This window comes from Octopus bimaculoides, chromosome 3, assembly GCF_046866305.1.
Source record: "Octopus bimaculoides isolate indiv1 chromosome 3, ASM4686630v1, whole genome shotgun sequence".
Taxonomy (NCBI): Eukaryota; Metazoa; Mollusca; class Cephalopoda; order Octopoda; family Octopodidae; genus Octopus; species Octopus bimaculoides.
Genome location: NC_142930.1, coordinates 133,732,296 through 133,756,995, shown reverse-complemented (window position 1 = coordinate 133,756,995; position 24,700 = coordinate 133,732,296). Strand labels below are relative to the sequence as shown.

At 35.4% G+C, this 24,700-nt stretch overlaps 1 protein-coding gene across 1 annotated transcript; it reads right to left on the bottom strand.

Annotated features, from left to right (window-relative positions):
- Nucleotides 1-6,261: 6,261 nt before the first annotated feature.
- On the bottom strand, nt 6,262-23,524 carry LOC106876244 (carbohydrate sulfotransferase 8). Its single transcript, XM_014924732.3, has 2 exons — nt 23,436-23,524; nt 6,262-7,649 (listed from the first exon to the last, which is right to left on the bottom strand). The coding sequence occupies exon 2, from the start codon at nt 7,624-7,626 to the stop codon at nt 6,544-6,546; it is 1,083 nt and encodes a 360-aa protein (XP_014780218.3). The 5' UTR covers nt 7,627-7,649; nt 23,436-23,524; the 3' UTR covers nt 6,262-6,543.
- Between the last annotated feature and the right edge of the window lie 1,176 nt (nt 23,525-24,700).

Sequence of the window (24,700 nt, the reverse complement as noted above, 5' to 3'; positions counted from 1 at the left end):
GTCGGGTAGCCAACTGGAAAAGATATTTTTCTGAGGCTAAAAAACAGTAACACCGTCCTTGTGTAGGACAGCTACGTTATGGTGGCAAATAGACTTTACTATTTAGTACTGTTACTGTATATCTCTCGCTCAGAGATTTAAATCAAGTTGTTTTTCTCTTTACGAGATCAGCGATGTGAGTCGCTTAAACGATACATAGTATTTGAAGGTGGAGAGAGCCCTCATCACTAGCCGGTGACTGTCTCACACTGAGGACAGGTAACCATTCAGAAACCTAGGTCTGTGAGTATCACGTAAGGCTAGAGATGGGAGCGATAACCTCCCTTACATATACTATACAGCACAAACTGTGTGCGGTAGCCAACTGGAAAAGATTTTTTTTTATTTTTTTTTTTTTTTTACTCTCTTAACAGTGGAGAAAAGGAGTGTAGAGATAGAAGCAGGAAAATGAAAACCTCAGAATCGTTTAAAATTGAAATTAACATTATACACAAGCATGCTCGATATCTTCTATTTTCTTTACTTTTTCTTACTAAATAAATAAAGCATAAAAATAGTGGAAGAATCTACGTTTGCAAGTTGATCAGAGTTAGCTCCCTTGTGATTGGCTTATTTCAATAGAAAAGTGCAAAAGAAGTTATTTGTTCTAGGTATGAAAGAATAATGAAAAGCTCGTTTTTATTTTTTTTCGTTTTTTTTTTTATTTTTTTTTTATTTTTTATTTTTTATTTTTTCTCTGTCCACACATAGCACTAACCCATAAAAAAATATAGGCTCACTGTTCGGTAAAAGATTGTAAGAAGTGGCTTCGAACCTTCATGTTATTGTGGATGAGTAAATAGTCAGAGAAAGAGAGAGAAATAGAGAGAGAGAGAAACAGAGAGAGAGAGAAACAGAGAGAGAGAGAAACAGAGAGAGAGAGAGAAACAGAGAGAGAGAGAGAAACAGAGAGAGAGAGAGAAACAGAGAGAGAGAGAGAGAAATAGAGAGAGAGAGATAGAGAGAGACACAGAGAGACAGAGGAGATGATAGATGATTTGAGGGTGGTTGGAGACCAGGAAAGATTGAAAGAAGCGGCTTCGAACCTTCATGTTATTTAGCACCAGGCAACGTTAAGAAGGTCACGGTCGTGGTTTCAAATCTTAGACCGGCGTTGTGGTGCGTTGTATTCTTGAGTAAAATACTTCATTCCATGTAGCTGATGTTTAGTACACCGTGAACCTGTCCAGGCAACGTCGATTTGATGGAAGGGGTCAGCTAATGTACAGCACATACATTTGATCGCTATAAACAAATCATTTGTGCAGGTCGTTCGGCAAAAGCTGAACCCTCATACATCGTCTTCGATAAGAGAGTCAGTTTCCCTCTACTAAATCCACTCACAAGGCTATGCACGGCCCTAGACTGTAGCAGAAGCCACTTTCCCAAGAAGCCATGCAGTGGGATTGAACCCGGAACCATGTGGTTGGTAAGCAAACTTCTTACAAGAATTGCTCATCATATTCCTTGTGAAGATTCTGACAAATTTGATTCTTGGTTAAGTCATTGTCAAATTCTTTACTTAATTTCGAGATATAAATTCACGCAATGACGTTAAGCTGAATAAATGAGAATAATACATATAACCCTAGGCTGGACAACTATAGGCACTACATATCAGTCAATTGGTATCGTTGCGACAAGACTGACCAATAACACAGTATCAGATACGTGTGCGTGTGTGTGTGTGTGTGTGTGTGTATGTATGTTTATATGTTTGTATGTATGTATACATATATGTGTGTGTGTTTATATGGTTGTATGATGTGTACATATAGATGTGTGAGTGTGTGTGTATGTGTGTGTGTATGTGTGTGTGTGCGTGTGTGTGTGTGTGTTTCCATCCAAGATGGGGACGAGCACCAACGTCTCATGTGGCAGGCTTGATAATTGCTGAGTACGCATTATGCTTATACTGGAAACCTCGAGAATGTGCAGAAAAAGGTTAAATGACATCGAAGATAGCCAAGAACACAACTTCCTGCAAGTTTATTATGCGTCCGTGCAAAGCAGTTTGTATGACATATGTTCTGTCAAATTTTCTTGAAGAGTTACCACATGTGCTTGTTTTTAAGAAAGTTGACTTGGGAAACAATTTAATTTAGTTCGTTTGAGAAACGTTAAGTGTGAAAATTGTGGCTACAAAATACTGTCCATTGCTGTGACGATGGTACAAATTATCTGCTGGTAATAGGCCATCTACCACCAGCAAAATAACAATACTGCCTTACGACAGGCTGATCTGTAGCATTCGTAATTTTTAGCTGGTTCCAAAAGACAGACTGTTGCTGTAGCCCTAGTGCTGGGTGCGAATGGCTCTGTCACTGTTGCAAAAAAGATGATTATTTCTACAGCACATGTCCTAGTTAGCTAGCAGCAAAAAGACAGCCGTCATTGTATTTATGGTCAACTGTCTGTATCACTACAACTGCCACAATCACCACCACTGCCGCCGCCATCACTGATTTTAAATTTTGGTGTAAGGCCAGCAATTTCCATGGAAGCAGTAAGTCTATTGCATCAACCCCAGTGCTTGACTGGTACTTATTTTATCGACTTCGAAAGGATGGACAGCAAAGTCAGCCTCGGCGGAATTTGAACTCAGAACATGAAGACAGACGAAATACCGCTGAGCATTCTTCCGGTCACCGCCCTCCTACACTATAAAATATAATGACTTGATAAGCCTGTCAATATAAACTTAGCGTTAAACGCTAGTTGATTGTTAGGCAGCGATTTCTGCCGTTGCCACGAGCCGCTGCCTTTCTCATCAGATATCATTGGATGATATGGTAGGCACCAGTTTATATTAGTAGCACGTCAGTACTATAAAGCAGCACTTTCTATGTAATTTACACCCTCGAATGAGTTCGTGGGTATGCATAAGTAGTTTTCTCTTTATCGTGAGTACGGTATAGTCCTCTCTTTGTTATGGAAAGTTTGCCACACTCTTTAAAATTGCGATTTCTGACCATAATCAACTGTTCAGAGAAGAATGGATCCTGTTATTTTGAGTTGTTCGGACTACATTACATAAAAACAAAATCGTCGATAGTAACCCAATGACTAATTCTATGTACTATTGAAGTTAATTCAGCCGTTCTAACATCAATGTGGGTTTTACATCTCGACACAAATATAAAACCAGTTGCACAAATGTTCTCATAGATGGGTGGGATTTGGAATAATAGCAAGTTGAATTAATTTCTTTTGCACATTGTTGTTACAAAAAAAAAATTAATATCCGTAGTGAATTAATATAAAACTGCAGCAAAAAGTTTTTTTTATAATCTGAATTTCTCTTATAAGTTAGAAATTCCTTCACGACAAAAGACAGCGGAACTGCAACTGAACGTATTAATCAACTTCCGTTTATTCAGCTCATAACATTTCACTAGACTATATTTCACACATATATAGGTAAATACCTGTGACACACATGTGGCTAAAATTCATGTGAAATACGTGCCTAATTCCAATGAATACAAAGACAAAATTTTCTGAACGAACTACAATACACACGGCTTGCAATGACATTTCTCTGCCCAAATGTATGTATGAAATTAATAAGTGCATTGCGAATAACGCTCTTGATTTTAAGGATCAGATACTTATTTTTATTGAAAGTCAGTATTTCAATACGTCAGGACCCTACTAGGCTGAAGCTGAAAATTTAGCGTGTGTGTGTGTGTGTGTGTGTGTGTGTGTGTGTGTGTATGTGTGTGTGTGTTTATTTGTTTAATTAACGATGTAACACAATTCTTTCGTGATATATTTTCAATATAAAGAGAGGAAAGTTGTTTGTTAGTTTTTATTCAGATAAATGAATAATCAACAAGGAGACACCACAAACATTGTATGCAACTTTAATTTAAGTCTGTAATTTCTCTGTCAAACATTAGGAATTGCGGTTTCTTTTCCTTACATTCCTGTATAGGAAATAAATTGCTCTGATAAGAAATATTAGGTCGTCAAGTATGAAATTTGTAGTAAGGTATATCGTAAGCTTTGACAGCTGCTCATTTTGCGCCATTGTTATATTTTAACACTCTTTATTTTTCGTTAGAAAGCTGACACATCTATTTCTTTATTCTAATTCATTTTACGCTTTATAAAGTATTTATAAATTGTTTTTTGCTATTTTTGTTTAGAGATGGATAAGTCGGAAATTCGTACAGTTTTGAAATATGAGTTCTTTCTTGGAAATACAACATCACAGACAGCTCGGAATATTAATGGAGTATTTCATTCTAATGTTATTACACAGCAGACAGTATCAAATTGGTTTACAAAATTTCGTTCTGGTAACTTTGACCTCACAAATGAGCAACGCGGTCAACCAGAAACAATGGTGGATAATGACGAACTAAAAGCCAGTCGAGTCAGATCCATGTGAAAGTGCTCGTGAATTATCGCTATTGTTTGGTGTTAGTAAGCAAATGATATTGACTCACCTAGTTCAAATCGGTAAAGTGAAAAAGTTAGATGAGAAGGTTCCACATAAACTTAATGAAAATCAGAAACAGTAACGTTTGGAAGCCTGCATTATGCTACGTTCTCGTCACAAAAATGAATCACTTTTGAATCAAATTGTAACATGTTATGAGAAACGGATCCAATACAACAACCGTAAATGTTCAGCGCAATGGTTGGACAATGACGAGCCACCAAAACAGTCTAAAAAGCAAAATTCCTCAAAGGAAGCTGATGGTGTGTGTTTGGTGGTCTGGTGCAGGTGCGATCCATTATGATTTCATAAAATCTGGCGCATCAATCATAGCCGAAGTATACAGCAGCCAACTGTACTAAATGATGCAGAAACTTACAAAAAACAGCCTAGATGAGTCAATAGGTTCACTCCTATTTTATTACAAGACAACGCCAGCCCACACATCACAAAAATGGCATTGGTGAAATTACAGGAGTTGGAGTTGGAAATTCTCCATCATCCAGTATACTCACCTGGTCTTGCCCCCACTGATGACCACTTCTTCCCGAATTTGGATAACTTTTTGATAGGAAAAAATGTAATTCCGACGATGCTGTAAAACAGGCCTTCCAAAGTTTTATTGACTGTAGATTGCCAGGCTTTTCCAGTTCTGGACTGGACAAGCTACCACTGAAATGGCAAAAGAGATATTGCCCATATGGGTGCATACTTTGATGAATAAAACTACTCTTTGTATTTACAAAACATTAGCAAACTTTTTTTTCTTTTCTACAAATTTCATACTTGACGACCTAATAGTTATGTCGTTTTAATATCAAGCTACATACTGATCCATTTGGAGATAAACTGTAAATTCAACTTTAGCTAATTATGAAAAGTACAACAATACCAAGGCGAGTGAAGTCAAATATATAATTGAATTGTATTATGCTTTTAGATAAAATGGTTAGTGGATTGGTAGAATCGTTAACGTGTCAGATAAAAATGCCATATGTTATTTCTTCCGGGTTCAAAAGCCACCGAGATCAACTTTGCTGTTCATCCTTTTCAGAGTCGATAAAAGCAAGAGTCAAAATTACTTTAGTCGTTGGTATCGACTATCTCTTCCTTTGAAAGTTGCTGACCTTTGTCTAAATTAGAAACGATTATGTATCAAGATAAAATGGCTTTTGAAATTTCATGTATTGAAATGTGTCTATTTATTTCGTAGCAATCAGTCTCCTTGTGAACTGCATATTGTTTATCATTCTTAGTCGTATTGCTTGAATCTTGATATTGCAGCTAACGAAATAGATATGTTCGTATGTTAAATATGAAATAATTCAAAAATATTTGTGAAAAATGCTCCCTCTGGTAAAGAAAGAGAAGTGTCTTGTTTTTGTTTCGATTCTTGTTTGTAGGAATTGTATAACCCAAAGACTCATAAGGAAAATATAACTATCATGCAGTCATATTTAACAATTAATATATTGAATTATGATCCACATTGACCATAGCACATTGGATTGTTGGACACATCATTGAAGACTTCTTTTATGCTTAGTTACCTAGTTTAATGAATTATTATTATGATAATCTAAACCATTTCGATTATTCACTTAGTTTTTGTATATTTGTGTGTCTCGCTCTGTTAAAGTGCCGCATATTGATATATATATATATATATATATATATATATATATATATATATATATATATATATATATATATATATATATATATATATATATATATATATATATATATATATATATATATACATGTAATACCCCGTGTGTGAATTCACAAATTTCATTTCCAACTACCGAGGTTCCGTATTATATTACTTATCTAAAGTATATCCTCTTTCAAAGCAAGCTGATAAGCTGTACTTCAAGATATATCTTTTGGAGGATTTGAGTCCAATAATGAGTGAACTATTAAACCACTCGTCAATTAAGAACTTGCTGTCTAGAGTCCAAAAACATCCCCTTCTATTTTGGCACTATAACAGGTACAAACATTGTCATTTGTCAATCAAAAAGTATATTTTTTGTTTCAACTAAATAAATTCATTATAGATTATCAATTCTTTCTGGTTCTAGATTGTAATCAAAAAGTCTGAAATCTAAATAGTACATTTTTTTAATTTTTTTGAGAATCTCAAACGTTATGTTTTGGTAAGCTTTTACGAAATACATTTTCCGTTGATCTTCCCATTCTTTTCGACTTGTTAACGGATTATTGTTATATATCTTGATATATACAGATATAATAGATTCAGGATCTGAAATTCTCGCATCTGAAAAATCTTCAACATTGAAGACAGCTTCTCTATGAATATAACCTTGAATTTGGAAAGCCGAAAATAACTTCGAAAATAAAATTCTCTCCTTGTAGCAAACTTTGGGCGACTTGTTTCTAAAATGTAGAATTGAAGTCGCAGCTAGATCTCGGATGGCATGAATGGTATAGTCTTTGTGGGAGAGATTATTATATTTTAAAATATTATCTCTTTTTATACCGATTTGTCGAATGAAATTGTCTCTATCTTTTGCAAAAGATTCTAGCTTTATAATGAAATTATACTTTATACCACAAGGATTGCATATCACAGTGATCGGATTCCAGTGTCGGTTGGAATTATCATTGCGTTTGGCGGTTACAAATTGGAGAAATTCATGGAATTGAACATCGTTACCACATTTTAGAGAATATGAGCTCGCTCTGTCTCTATAATCTTTTATTATAAGTCGTCCATATCTTTGCCAGTTCTCAGACAGAAATATTTTATCAACATATGCAGAAAAGAGGCGAGTGAAAGGGTTTCGTGTGACAATAAGTTTATTTTTTATGTTATTAAATCCCGAAGTCTGTGAAACATTCGCCAGGTGCATGCGATGTACTTTAAAACGAATTCGATCAAAAGCATTTATTCTGCTTGTTGTGTCTCCCAGAGCACTGAAAAATCGCATCCAATATGAGGAAGCTACTTTAGGAACTTTGCAATAACTCAAATTCAATGGGTGATACATAATCAAGGGGCGTATATATTTTACATCCTCGAAATAATATTTCTTGCATGTTTCTTCCAATAATTTATTTCTTTGTTGAAATTCCGAACCAAATAAAATCTCTGAATTCGACAGAATCATCATATCCCAACGGACAAGAATGTTACCTGAAAAATCAAACAATTTGTATTTTAGTAATTATTAACTAGATTCCATTGCAATTAAATCATTTAAATTCGAGTTCTAATTTAGAAACGAATTCCTCAATTCTAATTACTTATTCTTCTACAGCAGTCACGTAAATTAATAATGATATTGACAGAACAATTACAAGAGTAATTTTATAAAAGTACTTCTGAAAATGCTTACATAAATGCCTTCGCTTTGAATGGTAGAATTGAAATTATTACATAGTGCAGTAACAACAATGATTTATTTACAGAAAATTCATACACACACACATATATATATATATAATATATATATATATATATATATATATATATATATATATATATATATATATATATATATATATATATATATATATATATATATATATATATATATATATATATATATATATATATATATATATATATGTATGTATGTATGTATGTGACTTAGTTGTAAAAATCTGGAGTTGAATTGAAGTGAATGTTCTTTGCTATTTTGAATCTATATGGTTATATATATATAGATAGATAGATAGATAGATAGATAGATAGATAGATAGATAGATAGATAGATAGATAGATAGATAGATAGATAAAGTTCAAATAAAGGTTACAAACTTTCTCTCACTCTTACTTCCTGTTTCTGCTGTGCCTGTAATTCAAAGGGTCAGCCTTGTCACACTGTGTCACGCTGAATATCCCCGAGAACTACGTTAAGGGTACACGTGTCTATGGAGTGCTCAGCCTGTGAAACACACAGACTAAGTCTATTTATGGACATCCTCCTAAAACCCTTCTTTAAACACATCAATAGTTATATCAGAGATGACTTGGATATGTTAAATCACCTCCCAAAGAAAGTCAAGGAAGAAACAATCATGATATCATTTGATGTGATTAATTTATACACCAGTATACCTCATAATTATGGACTAGAAGAAATTCAGTTCTGGCTGGACCAATTCCCGGAACATATCCCAAACAGGATCAGTAAAGAATTCATTACTAAATCGGTTGAATTCATCTTACGAAACAACCACTTCATGTTTGACAATACTTTCTACCGACAAAAATCCGGAATTGCTATGGGCACTAGGGCAGCTCCAGTCATTGCGAACCTAACAATGGGTTACTTGGAAGTAATAATATACCAGGAATCTTTATCTACCTTTGGAAACACCCTTTTCCCAATACATAAAAGAAAATTGGAAAAGATTCCTGGACGACTGTTTCATACTCTGGAATGAAAACACAGATGAACTCCTGAAATTCAAAAGTCAATTGAACAATGTCAACCCAAACATACAGTTCACAATGGAATACTACTAAAAGGAGCTCCCATTCTTGGATATACTAATTAAAAAAGTAAACCTAAAAATAGAAACGGACATATTTTACAAAACCACAGACGCCAATCAATATCTACTATTTGATTCATGCCACCCAAGACACCAAAACAAACATCCCTTTCAACCTTGCTGTTTAGTTCGTTTACTGTACATGCGATTACTCCTGCTCCATATCTAAGGAGTGAAATAACCCAAGTGTTGATAACTTCAATCTTGTTTCGTCTTGTTTCTGCGTAAGTACTCCACCTTGAATTTTTCTGTCATTTCTTTTTCCATCAATTTGTCCATTTTCCAAAATCCCCAAGTACATATAACCCGGTTTCTTCTATCTGCTTCATAACCTCCCCCGACGGTATCGATAGCCCGTCCATACATTTGATTTTGCCTCTCTTCAAGACTAACACACCACACTTCCTCAGTCCGAACTCCATTCTGATATCAGCACTGAAAGTATACACCGTATCAACGAGGGAACTGACTTGGGATTCATTTTTACCATAAAGTTTGAAGTCATCCATGAATAACAAATGGTCGACTTTTTCTTGGCGGCTTTTGAATACATACCCAGTTTTTGCTTTCCTCAGAATCAGTGTTAGGGGTATCAAGCACAGTACAAAGATCAGTGGGAACAGGCAGTCCTCTTGAAAGATGCCCCTCCTGTCCCTAAACTTCCTCTGTATGCTGTCAGGTCCGTCCTCCAATTCGCCATACTTTTTCCAAGCAATCGCTCAACATTCGATGCAATACCATATAGTTTCATACATTACATTATCCAAGAGTGTGGGATCATATCGTACGCCTTACGATAGTCGATCCACAACATGGCTAAGTTAGTTTTTCTCCTCTTGCAGTCTCTAAGTACAGTTTTGTCTATAAGGAGTTGATCCTTGTTACCTCTGCACTTACGCTTGCAATTTTTCTGCACATGTGGCAGGACTCCATTTTTTTTTTTTCAGATGTTCGTACATTGAGTCTGCGAGTATTCCAGTCAATAGTATTATTATTATCATCATCATTATCATCATTATTATTATTATTATTATTATTATTATTATTATTGTTGTTATTGTTATTGTTGTTGTTGTCGTTGTTGTTGTTGCTGTTGTTGTTGTTGTTGTTGTTGTTGTTGTTGTTGTTCTTGTTCTTGTTCTTGTTCTTGTTATCGTCATCGTCATCGTCATCGTCATCGTCATCGTCATCATCATCAACATCATCATCATCATCATCATCATCATAATTAATTATTATTATTATTATTATTATTATTATTATTATTATTATTATTATTATTATTATTATTATTATCATTATTATTATTATTATTATTATTATTATTATTATTATTATTATTCAGTAGTTTTATTTTTATAACGTGCTTTCACTTCACTACCGAGCGCAGCTCTGTGCGCCTTGGGTATGTGCTGTGGTTTGCTGTGGTGCTCTTATGTTTACTGTATTGAAAGTGTTTTGCGTAGAATGTGTGCAGTACCCAGTAGTGCAATTTTCTGTATGTTATATATATTTGTAAGTCCTGGTATTTTTGTTATGTATTTGTCTGAATATTTTTTTATTATACCTACTATGATAGGAATTGTTTCTGTTTTTAGATTCCACATTCGAGTTATCTCTATTTCCAGGTCTTTGTATTTTGAAAGTTTTTCCATTTCTTTTAGAGAAACGTTGTCATCTGCTGGTATTGATACATCAATTAGAAAGCATTTTTTTTCTTCATGATCTTTGACAACTATATCTGGTCTATTTGCCTTAATTTCTCTATCTGTGTGTATTGGCATATCCCAGAGTATGGTTGCTTTCTCGTTTTCTGTGACCTTTTCTGGCGTGTGTTTATACCATCTTTTTTCTGTTGTTATTCCATAATGTTGGCATAGCTTCCAGTGTATATAGGTCCCAGCTCTGTCGTGTCTGTGAATATATTCCTTCTTAACCAGGACTGGGCAGCCAGAGATAATATGATTTATTGTTTCTTGTCGATCTCCACATATTCTACAGTTACTTGTTATATTTCTTTTCATTATGTGTTTTTGGTAATTTCTGGTGGGGAGGCTTTGGTCTTGTGCAGCAATTAAAAATCCTTCAGTCTCTGCTTTGAGTCCTGAGCTTCTCAGCCATTGCTGGGATTTTTCTCTGTCTATTTCTTTCGCATTTAGTTTAGCCCAGTATTTACCATGTAGGGGCTTTTCTTGCCATCGTTTTATCATGGTCCGTTGCTGTTCTAGTTTTAGTTTGGATTTCATTTGTTTTATAGCTTTTGTTGTTTCTTCTTCTTCTTCTTCGTATTTGTTAGGTAGATTGATTTCTTGTTTGTATTTGTCAGCTTCCTTAAATACTGAAAACAGTTTTTTGTTTTGCTCGTGTTTTGTGGCTATTTGTATTAGTTTCCCTTGCTTCTGGAGTAGGTATTTTTGCAGTCCTATGGTGGTTATTTTATAATAGTTTTCTAGCTGTATAAGACCCCTGCCACCTTCTGTGCGTTGTATATATAGCCTTTCTATGTCAGATTTTGGGTGGTGCATCCTATATCCTGTCATTATTTTTCTTGTTTTCCTGTCTATTTTACATAGTTCGTTTAGTGTCCAGTTAAGGATGTTGTAGCTGTAGCTTATAATTGGGACAGCTAAAGTGTTGATACCCATTATCTTGTTTTTAGCATTGAGCTCTGTTTTTAGTATTGATCTAACTCGTCTATAGTACTCTTTCTTTATTTTTTCTTTCATTTGTGTATGTTGTATCCTATCTAGTTCATTGACTCCTAAATACTTATATGGTTGGCTTTCGTCTAGTTCTCTTATTTCATTGGCTTTATCTAGTGTTATATTGCTACTTTTAACTAATTTTCCTCTTTTCAGGGTTGCTTTGGCACATTTTTCTAATCCGAATTTCATTTCTATTTCCTTGGTAAAGCCGTGTACTGTCTGTAGTAGTGTTTCTAGCTCTTTGTCGTTTTTTGCATATAATTTTAGGTCATCCATATATAGAAGGTGGCTGACTGTTTTTCCATAGCATTTGTAACCGCATCCAGTTCTATTTAGCAATTCTGTTAAAGGTGTGAGTGCCAGGCAGAACAGGAGTGGAGAGAGCGTGTCTCCCTGGAATATTCCTCTTCTAATGGGGATGGCTTTCGTTTTCACAAGTCCCTCTTTTGTTTGGAGCTGTAGCACTGTCTGCCATTTGTTCATTGAGTGCTCTATGTATTTTATGATAATTGGTGCCACCTTGTTTATGGCTAGTGTTTCCAGAATCCACGTGTGGGGAACACTGTCGAAAGCCTTTTGGTAGTCCACCCAGGCCATACTGAGGCCTTTCTTCTTTCTGCGGCTATCTTCAGTTATGGCTTTATTGATCAATAATTGATCTTTACAGCCGTATGAGCCCTTGCAGCATCCCTTCTGCTCTTCTGGAAACAGGTTGTTATTTTCCAGGTGTTTACTCAATCTCTGCGATATTATTGCAGTAAAGGCTTTGTAGATCGTAGGGAGACAGGTTATCGGTCTATAGTTTTGTGGTTTCTCCGTTTCCGTGGATTTGGGGATTAAGATGGTTTTCCCTTTTGTGAGCCATTCAGGCATTGTCTCTGGATCTGCTATTATGTTGTTAAAGTTTTCTGCCAGCTTTTTATGCATTGCTGGCAGGTGTTTTAACCAGAAATTGGGGATCTTGTCGTGTCCAGGTGCCTTCCAGTTGCTTAGTCTTTGCAGTGTCTGGGTGACCTCTTCAGTTGTTATAGGGGCCCAGAGTTGCTCAGGTGCTAAGTTCGTTGTTTTAATGGTCCTTTTTTGGGGTTGTTGCTTCACCGACCATATTTGTTTCCAGAATTTCTCTAGTTCTTCTGCTGTTGGTGCTGAAGTAATGTCTATTTTATTTTTACCCAGTTCTTGGTAGAGTTTTTTGGGGTTGGATTTGAACTGTTTGTTTTGTTCAAAGAAACGTTGGCGTTTCTCATACCGGCGGATCCTCTGTGCTTTGGCAAGGATGTCTTGCTTTAGTTTTTCTTTTGCCTCAGGTAAGTCTTTTTCTGTAATGCTGTATTTGTACAGTATTTTTGTTTTCTTCTTGTTACTTAGTAGTGTTGATTGTTTACTAATTTCGGTGAGAATCGATAAATCTTTTCTCTTTTTTTAAATTTTGTTCTGGATGTTATTTATCCACAAGGTCTGTTTGGGTGGTAGAACTCCTGTTCGGATGGGTTTGAGTGAGTATCCTGCTTCTTTTGTGGCTGCAGTGGCTGCCGCATATATTAAGTCATTTAGCTCAGTGATGTTGCCTGTTGTTTCTGTGGTTGTTAGTTCCGTGACGGCCAGGTTTATGCTATTTATTATTGATGTTGTTTTATTGTCTATTTTGATTTTTGGGAGATATAATCTGTGGTCCATTCTAAGATCTGTGGTTTTCAGTTCTTCGGTTATTTTCATTTTCATAGTATCGTAATTATCAGGTTTCCCTTCGTTATTTCCAGGCTTTATATTTGTTTTGCCTTCCTTTTCATTCATATGTTTGTCTGTGGTGTTCTGGATTGGTGCTTTTTGTACACTATTATACATCTCTACGGTCTGGGTTTGTTGTTTTTTGTTTACTTCGTTTTTGCCGGGAATGTTACGTTTGTCCTCGTGTTTTGCTATCTCAGTGTTTATATTATTATTTGGCATTGCTGTGTGACTACTATCTAGATTTTCCTGATGTATTTTTTCTTTCAATTGTTCTATTTCTATTTCTGATATTTTTTTTGCTTTTAGAATATATCTTCTTATGTTAGCTAGTTTGTTAGGGTTCATTGTTTTATCGAGGTCTATATTTACATTATTTTTCTTCCATGTTTTATATGTATGTGTTGTTGCGTTTTCGTTTTTTGGGTAGAGTACTGCTGTGAAATAGGCGTGTAGGATCGAAATGTGTTCCTCACGTGTCCATTTATGCCGTTTTGGTTTTGTTTGCGGGACATGAGGAACAACGTCCGGCCCTTTATTTTGACGGTCGTCGTTTTCGTAGGGTACCGGTTCGTTTATTTCTGTTGTCAGATTGTTTTGCACGTTCATATCTTCGTACTTTTTTCTTAACAAGCTTACAGTACGTACTTCTCGGTTGTTATTCTTGGGTGTGTTTTCGTCTTCAGATTCCACATTTTGCTAATTTCTATTTCAAGATCTTTATATTTGCTCAGTTTTTGGTAGGTCTTGACAGATACGTTTATATCGATTGGGACAGTCATATCAATGAGGAGGCATGATTTTTGTCTGAAGTCTTTCAGTATGATGTCTGGCCTATTTGTGTCTATCTTTCTGTCAGTTTGAATGGTGAAGTTCCAGAGGAGTGCAATGTGATCATTTTCAAGTACTGGGGGTGGTTTGTGTTCCCACCAGTTTTTATCATGGGGCAAGTCCAGGTTTTTGCATATTACCCAGTGAATATATTGTGCAGCTCTATCATGCCTGTTGAGATACTCTGTAGGCGCAAGCAGACTGCACATGGAGACAACATGATCGATGGTCTCATTTTGTTGTTGGCATATACGACATAATGGGGAGCTGCCGTTCTTTAATATGTTGGCCTGGTAGTTCTTTGTAGGTAGGCATTGATCTTGGGCTGCTATGATAAACCCCTCTGTTTCTGATTTCAAGCCAGAGGCCATTAACCATTGGTGGGTAAGGGCTTTGTCAATATCTGCATTATTCGCTCTCTTTGGGTATTTGCCATTGAGAGGTTTTCCATGCCATTTTTCAGTCATAATAGCTAAGGCAGCAATTTTAGCACGGGTTTTCAAGCGCTTAGCTTTTTCTGCAGGTGTTTCTAGTTCGTCTAATTCTTGAATTTGTTGCAATTGGAATTCACTTAGATATTCCTTTGCCTGTTTTGTTACTGTGTAAGATGCTTTCTTGCTTTCATATTTTAAGACAAGTTTTAGCATCCAGTCCTCAGAGTTTTTCAGATAGGTGTCTAGGCCAATTGTGGCTACCTTCATTGATAATGCCAGCTGTAAAAGTCCTCGGCCTCCTTCTTTTCTTGGCAGATAAAGACGTTCTATATCTGCCTTAGGGTGGTGCATTCTATGCATTGTCAACAGTTTTCGTATTTTTCTGTCAACATTACATATTTCAGTAATTGACCAGTTAACGATGTTGAAACTGTAAGTCACGACTGGTATGGCTAGAGCATTGATCGCTTCGATCCTGTTTCTCGCGTTCAGCTCTGTCTTCAGTATTGCTCTCACCCTGCGATAACATTCTCTTCTGATCCTTTCCCTCATCACTGAGTGCTTGATATTGTCCCCTTCAATTACCCCTAGGTATTTGTAGCTCTCCGCTGGTTCTAACTCTTTTATGACATTTTGCTGGTCAAGGTTCACATTAGATGTATTTGTCATTTTTCCTTTGATAAAGGTAGCTTTTGCACATTTATCAAGGCCAAATTGCATCCTGATGTCATCACTGAATTGTTTAACAATCGCTAGTAGGCCTTTGAGTTGTTGGTCATTTTTTGCAAAGATCTTTAAATCATCCATGTAAATGAGATGATTTATATTTTTATCAAATATTTTATAACCATACTGTGCATCATTGAGCAATTTTGAGAGCGGTATTAGGGCTAGACAGAAGAGGAGTGGTGATAGTGAGTCACCCTGGAAAATGCCACATGAAATTCTTACATCTCCAGCATTTAGAGATTCATTGTCATTGTTCAACATCAGTGTGGTTCTCCATGATCTCATACTTACAAATAAAAAGTTTCGCAGAGTAGGAGCTATTTTATACATTTCCAGACATTTCCTAATCCAGCTATGTGGTAGGCTATCAAAGGCCTTTTTATAGTCTATCCAGGCTATTGACAAGTTTTTGTGTCGCTTGTGACAATCTTCTAAGATCATCTTATTGATGAGTAGCTGATCTTTACAACCATAAGATCCACGTTTACATCCCTTTTGCTCATTAGGGAATATGCTACTTTCTATTAAAAAACTATAGGTGTACTCGGTTAGGACAGATGTTAGTGTCTTATACATTGTTGTTAAGCAGGTTATGGGGCGATAATTTTTTGGTTCGTTTGTTTCCTCATTTTTTGGAAGCAGGAATGTTAAACCATTAACTAGCCAAGAGGGCACCAAACTAGGATTTTGCAAAACATCGTTGTAAAGTTTTGTTAGTAGTTCATGGCTTTCTGGGAAGGCATTCAACCAGAAGTTAGGAATTTTATCCTTTCCTGGAGACTTCCATTTGCTTGACCTCCTGAGAGCAGATCTTATATCTTCTACCTTGACCCCCTCCCACTTTTGCTCCTCTAAGGAGTCTAGGTCTGTAGATATTCTATCAATCCAAGGGGCCTTTTCATTGTGTGTTTTATCTTCTGCCCAGATTTTATTCCAAAATTCTTGCACTTCTTCTTTTGATGGGACAGACTTTATTGTTACTGGTGTTTTCCCTATCTTCCTGTAGAAATTTTTGGGGTTATTATTATTATTATTATTATTATTATTATTATTATTATTTTTATTATTATTATTATTATTATTACTATTATTATTATTATTATTACTATTATTATTATTATTATTATTACTATTATTATTATTATTATTATTATTATTATTACTATTATTATTATTATTACTATTATTATTATTATTATTATTATTATTATTTTTATTATTATTATTATTATTATTATTATTATTATTATTAAGGCGGCGAGCTAGCAGAATCGTTAGCACGCCGGGGAAAATGCGTAGCGACATTTCTTCCGCCCTTACGGTTTGGGTTCAAATTCTGCCGAGGGAGACTTTGTCTTTCATCCTTTCGCGATCGATAAATTAAGTACCAGCACAGTACTGGGATCAATGTAATCTACTTCACCCCTCCCCAAAAATTTCAGGCCTTGTGCTTCTAGTAGAAACGATTATTATTATTATTTTACTTCTCAGACGATTAGCTCTAAAATCATACGTGAGCAGTAATTACGTGTTGCTTATCAACGATGACATTTCTCATCCCTTTTGTGAGACACTACGAATTCGGTTCAATTTTCACCACTTTTCCAGAAATCCTGTCTTGTTCTTCCTCAAGTTTTTCTCACTTTGAGTTCGCGACAATTTTGCGCATTTGCCCTTCTCCATATCCGTACAAACGTTGCCTTTCTCTTGCTCACTGCATCTAATTCTTATTTTACATATACAATTATCCCTCGACAATCGCGGGTGTTACGTTCTAAAAGCCCGCGCGATAGGCGAAAATCTGCGAAGGAGAAACAGTACTGAACATGATATATTTTGTTTTTATTTCTATAATTTGTATATATTTATTTTATTATAAATGCAAAACAACACCACAGAGGAATCAATGTAAGCTTAAATAATAAACCACGATAGGTGAACCGCAATATGGCGAGGGATTACTGTATATGCGTAATTGTGTGTTTACATTTAAAACATAACTACAGAAGCATCGACAATTATGTAAACAAGCCTTCTCTAAATATTGTATATCGAATGCGAATCCAGCTATATGCATGGTTCAGGAACAGATCTTCCCACACTTTAGTTTCAAATGTTTCAGAAGCAAGCAAACGGTGTGCACCGGTCCAAACTGTGATAGTAACTGGAAAAAGAAACACTACGGTAGCCCTTAGCTACATAAAGACACCGTTACTACCTGCCTAACTTCAATTTCTTTATTGCCCACAAAGGGCTAAACATAGAGGGGACAAACACAGAGGTTAAGTCGATTAGATCGACTCCAGTGCGTAACTGGTACTTAATTTATCGACTTCAAAAGGATGAAAGGCAAAGTCGACCTAGGCGGAATTTGAACTCAGAACGTAACGGCAGACGAAATACCGCTAAGCATTTCGCCCGTTATGCTAACGTTTCTGCCAGCTCGCCACCTTCCTATCCACCTAACTTCATTAGCTAATACGTACCGAAATAACAAGAGAGGAAGGTTTTTCTGTTACACCCTGTATAATATTTCACAATACATAGAATTAAAATCCCTTTCGACGAGTAAAAACAGAAAACCCTCAGGGTTTACTGTAACCCTAGTAGGATTGATACCATTACACCAGCAAAACTTTCTGACTTTCAGTCGTTCAGATTGTGTGTATCTGGATCCGCATTTCAAATATCTCGTTTACGGTAGACATACTCATTCACACGTGCTTACACACATACATACATACATACATACATACATACATACATACATACATACATACATACATATATATATATTCAGAGTGGCCAAACTTGATTAATCTAAGAGTCATATGCGTTAAACATAGAGCTTTTGAAAGACGCTATTCATGAACAAAATTTACAGAAATTTGTGTTATATCAACATTTTGTTACAAAACTTTTATAAAGCTTTTATATGGATTCATGAATGCAGTTTTTAAAGCTGCTAATTTATATTAGTTTCAATAATCAGAAAGTACACAATTGTAGCTAATGTCTTGAAAATATTGATTGTAACTTGTTTTAAATGTACCGAGCATATTTAACTATAGCAATATCAAAGAAAAATATGACAATCTACATTTCAGTAATATAAAATTAGACAGTGAAAAGTGAAAATAAGATGCGATAAACTTAATTGTAGCTTTCTGTCTTATTAATTATCTTATCTAAACATGGAGAAAAATATCTTATTAAAAAAGCAAATCAATAAAATTAGCGATTTTATTTCCATAGGAGCTTACAAAATTACAGTCTTGTCGCAAAATATATTAAAGGCGTTATTTACTGCTAGCAGACAGCTTGTAGGTTTCCTCCTTCGTTGGCTGAATGTTGTTAAAAATCTGGTCGATAAACTGTGAAGGCTGTACGAATTAGCTCCATCTGACGCTTGCTGTTATTTTGTAGGGTGTCTGTGATATTTATCAGAAGAATGGATGTAATGGTCGGCTTGGCAGCAATGGGGGCCATCATGGGTCTATTATTTGTGGTGGTCTTATGTGTGGGTGTGCACGGCTTAGTTTTGTTTGCAACCATGTCAGACGCTGCCATATCTTTTGTGCCACACTAAAAAAATTTGCTGTTCTATTGTTGTAGTTCGCACTGCACCTGCATACAGGTTTTTAGTGGACTTCTTTATTGCAGTCTCCATTGAGATCCGAGTCGCTCTGGGCAAGGTTTTATTCCATCTTGTAGGCTAAGTGGAGAGTAGTTTTTGTTATGGTTTCCTTCCTGCCTCAGCTTTGGATGCGCAAAACGGCAGTTCGTCTCCATCTCTTTATGCTAGTAGACACCTTTTACATAAAATTTACAGATAGTATATACTTCACGTACCATTTTGTTTCTTTTACTGTCTTTCTGTGGTTTTCTTTCTATCATTGAATTGTTTCATCAGTCTTTTGGTTGATTACTTTTTCTGCTGCTTTTACATGTGGTATTGGTGCCGCTTTTTTAAGGAATTTCATTTTCTTCTCTCTTTCATTTTTCCATCTCCATTAACATGAATATTCCTGTTGATGGTTACCTTATTGTTGGCTTCCTCATTGAGCTGTCTACATAGAGTTTCAACATAGGTACTATTCTCTGTGACAGGTGTTTCTCTTGGAGAATCACTATTTTTAAAAATGGTATCCAGTTTGTCCAAGTGTGTCCTAATGCGTACATAGTGTAGTGAAACTACCTATCGCCATTAGATACAAAACTACTATCGCCATTACATACAATCTTCTCATTTAAATATAAACAAGCGCGGGCGTAGCGGAAAACCATTCCTTGTCATCACGTGACTGATTATTATTCGAAGCGGCAACTTCTTCGAACCGTTCCCGCCAGAACGCAAACTGACCAATCACGGCCCCTAATAAGGTCACGTGATAGAGTATTTTTCTGATGTCTGGTGAGCCTACCATTAACTATAAAATGCTTCAATTCAGCGGCAAAGTTCGTCTCGGTTCAGTTTCTCTGTAGAGACTGTTCCGTGTACCACACAGCAGAGGCAGCAGCAGTTCCAGCGACAACATCAACAGCTTCGTCCAACGATGACCACCAACGACATCGCCAACAGCAACACGAGTCTACGACTACTACCAAGCATCGTCCTCGCCACCAGCATCTCCAACCATAGTCAACACGACTTTCTATGTACACCAATCCAAACCACCGCGGCACATCTCTCTCTCTCTCTCTCTCTCTCTCTCTCTCTCTCTCTCTCTCTCTCTCTCTCTCTCTCTCTCTCTCTTCGATTTTGTTTGGTGTTTCAGCTTTACCACGAAATAACAGCCAAGAGAATTCAGCCTGCGATAAACGTCTGTCCTCAAGAGCCCGGCCCGGCATGGAAGCCAACATCACAACTAGTGATCGCTCTGCCACACATACGCCTCAACTTCTTTCATATACAGACTCATCCTATTGTGTACTCAAGAACTGGTATAAATGCTCACGTGTTACTGACTCTTTCTATCTGCTGTAATATCTCACATACACATACATGTATCACTCACACACACTCTTTTCTTTGTACGACGGCCTGTCTTTTATTATGTTTTTATATGTCGCATTCACACTCACACACAGACATACATCTTTAACGTCACAATAAATATCTCTGTTATTCATTTCATACGGTTGCCTTCTATCGTTTCTTCATTACTGGTATTTACGAATTCACATATGTTATCGTAGTATAACATATTTTGTATATCATCATTGATATATAATTTTGTGTTCGACCGTGTGACGCGTTTAAAATAAAAGGAGTTCTCCTGTTTTTCCATTCGTCACCATTTCTCCTTTTATGAGTTCGCACGGTCGTTCTTACAATAGGAATGGATAAATTCACTCTTTTTCTGCTTTATTTGCGCCACAGACCTGGTAAATCCGTTGCTTCTCAGGGCTGCCTCAATAAGGTTGTTGGGTGAATCATTTCGGCTATGTTCCAAACTCTTAGGAACAATTCTATCGCGATAGTCTTCCAGTTTCTCGACATCTTCGCCGCGCTGTTTACCTCTATTTTATTGTTGTGGATGCATGTGTGATTTGTTTGTGAGTACAGAGAGAGATGGTGAGAGAAAGAAAGAGAGAGAGAAGAAGAAAGAACGAAGAAATGATGGGACATAACAGGAAAGAGAGAAAAGTAAATTGAGACAGGGAGTGGAGCAAGAAGAGGGGAAGAGAGAAGAGCAAGCGGAAGAGAGAAGAACAAGCGGAAGAGATAGAGGAAAGAGTTCGTGAATACACAAAGGGCGAAGAAACGATGGAGATGTTAAAGGAAGGAGAGGAGACAGTAAATTGAAACAAAGAAGGAAGCAGGAATAAGTTGAAACAGAGAAGGAAGGAGGCAGAACAACCTGAGGAGAGAATCAGGAGGAGGAGGAGGAGAGAAGGAAGATGGTAAATATGGGACAATGAACTTTTAGTGAATATATCAGGAATGGTAGCAATAAATCCCGCTAATTTTACACCAATGAGCCCTACCACATACTTACAGCCAACAACCAAATTCTGAATCGAAACTCCGAATTATTATCTTTATGCACACACAAAATCTTCAAAACACTAAATCATTTCAAACCAATAGTTTCCCTAACAGCTAAACAGAAAAAATACCTCACCACCTTATTTCTCCCATCTTCACCTTCACCATAAACTACTCCCATAATACACATTAAAATAGATATTACAGCACCATATTAGCCAAGTGATGCAGAAATTATCTAAAAGTTACTAAATTTTCAACAAAATTTCCCAAAAGATTAAGTCCACACGCCAAGAAATACACAGATATATGCAAGGAGGGTAGAGGACTAACCTGGTTTAGAATTTCTTGCCTATTTTTATAATGTCCACTTTTTGCATATTTTAATAAATCCAAATAATATATTATAAAACAACCACACTTGAAACCGAATAGAAGAGATATTTACGTTTTTTTTTTAGCCTACATACTTCACCTCTCAAAACACAAAGATTAAAATTTCTCGATAACAGTCAAATAATTTCAAGAACAATGACCCCCTAAAGATAAATACCAACAACATTTACGTTTTCACTTGTAAACATTAAAACGTGGAGGCGCGTGGCTTAGTGGTTAGGGTGTCAGCATCATGATCGTAAGATTGTGGTTTCGATTCCTGGACCAGGAATATCATCAGTGTCGATATTCCGTTATATAAATGTACAAGTTCCTACACATACCTATACTAGCAGAGCCGTCGCACAGCAATATGTATACATACTTGAAAAATATACAGTAAAAGTAGAATTTACATCTTTCTCTTCAACCACAAAAACGTCAGTATTTTTAGAGTTTTTAAGGTGGCTTTTAGCGCCATTTGGCGTCTATTTTCAGCGCGTGGAGAGGCGTTTTTGCCAATCCCTTGTTACAATTATGTATATAATTATTATTATGTGTGTATATATATATATATATATATATGTGTGTGTGTGTGTGTGTGTGTGTGTGTGTATGTATATGTATGTATGTATATATATGTGTGTGTGTGTGTGTGTATGTATGTATGTACGTACGTATGTATCTTTTCATTACTTAAAGTAAGATAAGTTTTCATTTCAACATCCTAATGTTTTTATTTTCTTTCTTTATAGTATAGTGGTTTAAATCGTATGTATTTTACCCTTTGAAAATGAGTTTAGATCAGACCCCACATCATGAATTTAAAATGGCATTTTCAGCATGAAATTTTTTACTCCGGATCAATGTTCATTCATTGAAAAATGAAGCTTGTAATGTCCGGATATACCACCGACGGTTGGATTTTTTTTTATTGCAGTAACCATCGGTGAATGTGTGTTTTTGTTTTTTTTTACAACATTATTCTTAAAAGAAAATATTTCTATTGATTAAGAAGTGCTTTAGACATTGGCTGTGTCTTACTGAATTTGTTCAAACTAATTGATTAGTTGGCTTTTATTACTATTTCAATGTTAGAATATTTCTTAATGCTCAAATCTGATTAAATTCATGATTAAAAAGTTAGTGAATTTTAATTGAGATGGAGCTTCAGTTTTCGCTTCTATAAATAATTTCAATTCGACTTCCCTCCACTGTTTTAACCCTTTCGGCCCGGCTGGTACATATTTGTACCAGTCAAAAATTTTACAACCTGTGTGATGCAGTATAGTACCGCTCCGATTTTTCTGGTAAGCATATAGCGGCAGATCGGTGTGTATGACACTATAATGACAGCCCAAAAGGCTCGCATGTGTACAAACCCCACGTCATTACTGACTTGAGAAAAAATTCTGGAGAAAAATTCCGGGTTGAAAGGGTTAAGGAAATAACTTATTTTATGAATTTAAAACAATCATATTAAAAAATATGTCAAAATGCTTCTGAAGCAAAAACTTCAACGTTAATGATGGGTAAACTGAGTTAACATTAAATGGAGAATCTTGAAAATTTCAAAAAAAGGAAGAGTTGGTGTTTGAAGATAAGAAATAGATAGAAATACTTACAGGCGAAAACAATGATTATGGTTGCAGCTATTAACGTTCCAAATAAACAGGGTACAGAACATTTTATATTTTTAGTTGATGATATTAACATTTTCCTGAAAATAATTGAATAGAATAATAATAACAAGCAGAACTTGTGGAAACTCCATAGTGTAAGTCAGTATATTTGGAAACATTGTTATTATAGTACACATAAGCAAGGAATTTCAAAAAATTCTTTTGAAATTCAGCCATTTAATTAAAACTACTTTCAAATATAAACCAAGTGAAGTTAGAAAGCATTGCTTATTTTCCTTCTTTTAATATGTTTGGCAGATATGATGTGCTTTATACTTTGAGAGAAAAGAAAATGAATTGAAATAATAAAATATATTCGCATATATATATATATATGTATATATATATATATATATATATATATATATATATATATATATATATATATATATATATATATATATATATATATATATTAAAGGAAGTGGAAAACAAAACTAAGGCATGACAAGCTTATCAGATCATTTAAAAATATTTTGATTAATGTAAAGGTAAATCTAAAGAAGGAAAACTAAAAGTAAATAATGTCTTACAACTGTTTCAGGGATATCTCAGGTAATGAATCAATGTGTAACTTCACGGAAATACGTATAAACCTCCATACCCTCCGGAACAAGATGAACTATGAACCTTATACATCTATCTACTTTAAATTTTCTGTCTAGAACTTTCCTGCACATACATCTTGTCTCTGATGATGGAATACCCAATGTATGGACATGTTGATCTACACGTTTATCCATTACCTGGGATATTCCAGAAACAGCTGTAGGACATTATTTACTTTTACTTTCCCTTATTTAGATTTACCTTTACATTAGTTAAAATATTTTAAATGATCTGATAAGCTTGTCCTGCTTTAGTTTTGTTTTCCTTTTCCTTTAATTTATAACCGCTGACTCAGAAGCTTGCTACGGATCTCTGGCTCCAGCCTCCGAAGTGAACTTGGATCCTAACGGATTACCAGCTACAGCACTTACGCAACGTACCTATTTGTTTAGATCATCAGTGACCTAAAACCTTCCTATTCTCTCTCTCCCTTTCTCTCTCTCTCTCTCTCTCTCTCTCTCTCTCTCTCTATATATATATATATATATATATATATATATATATATATATATATATATATATATATATATATATATATATATGTATGTGTATGTATATATATATATATATATATATATATATATATATATATATATATA

What these genes read in the sequence shown, in the direction of transcription:
- LOC106876244 (XM_014924732.3), bottom strand. Translation starts at nt 7,626, where the DNA reads ATGATGATTCTGTCGAATTCAGAGATTTTATTTGGTTCGGAATTTCAA.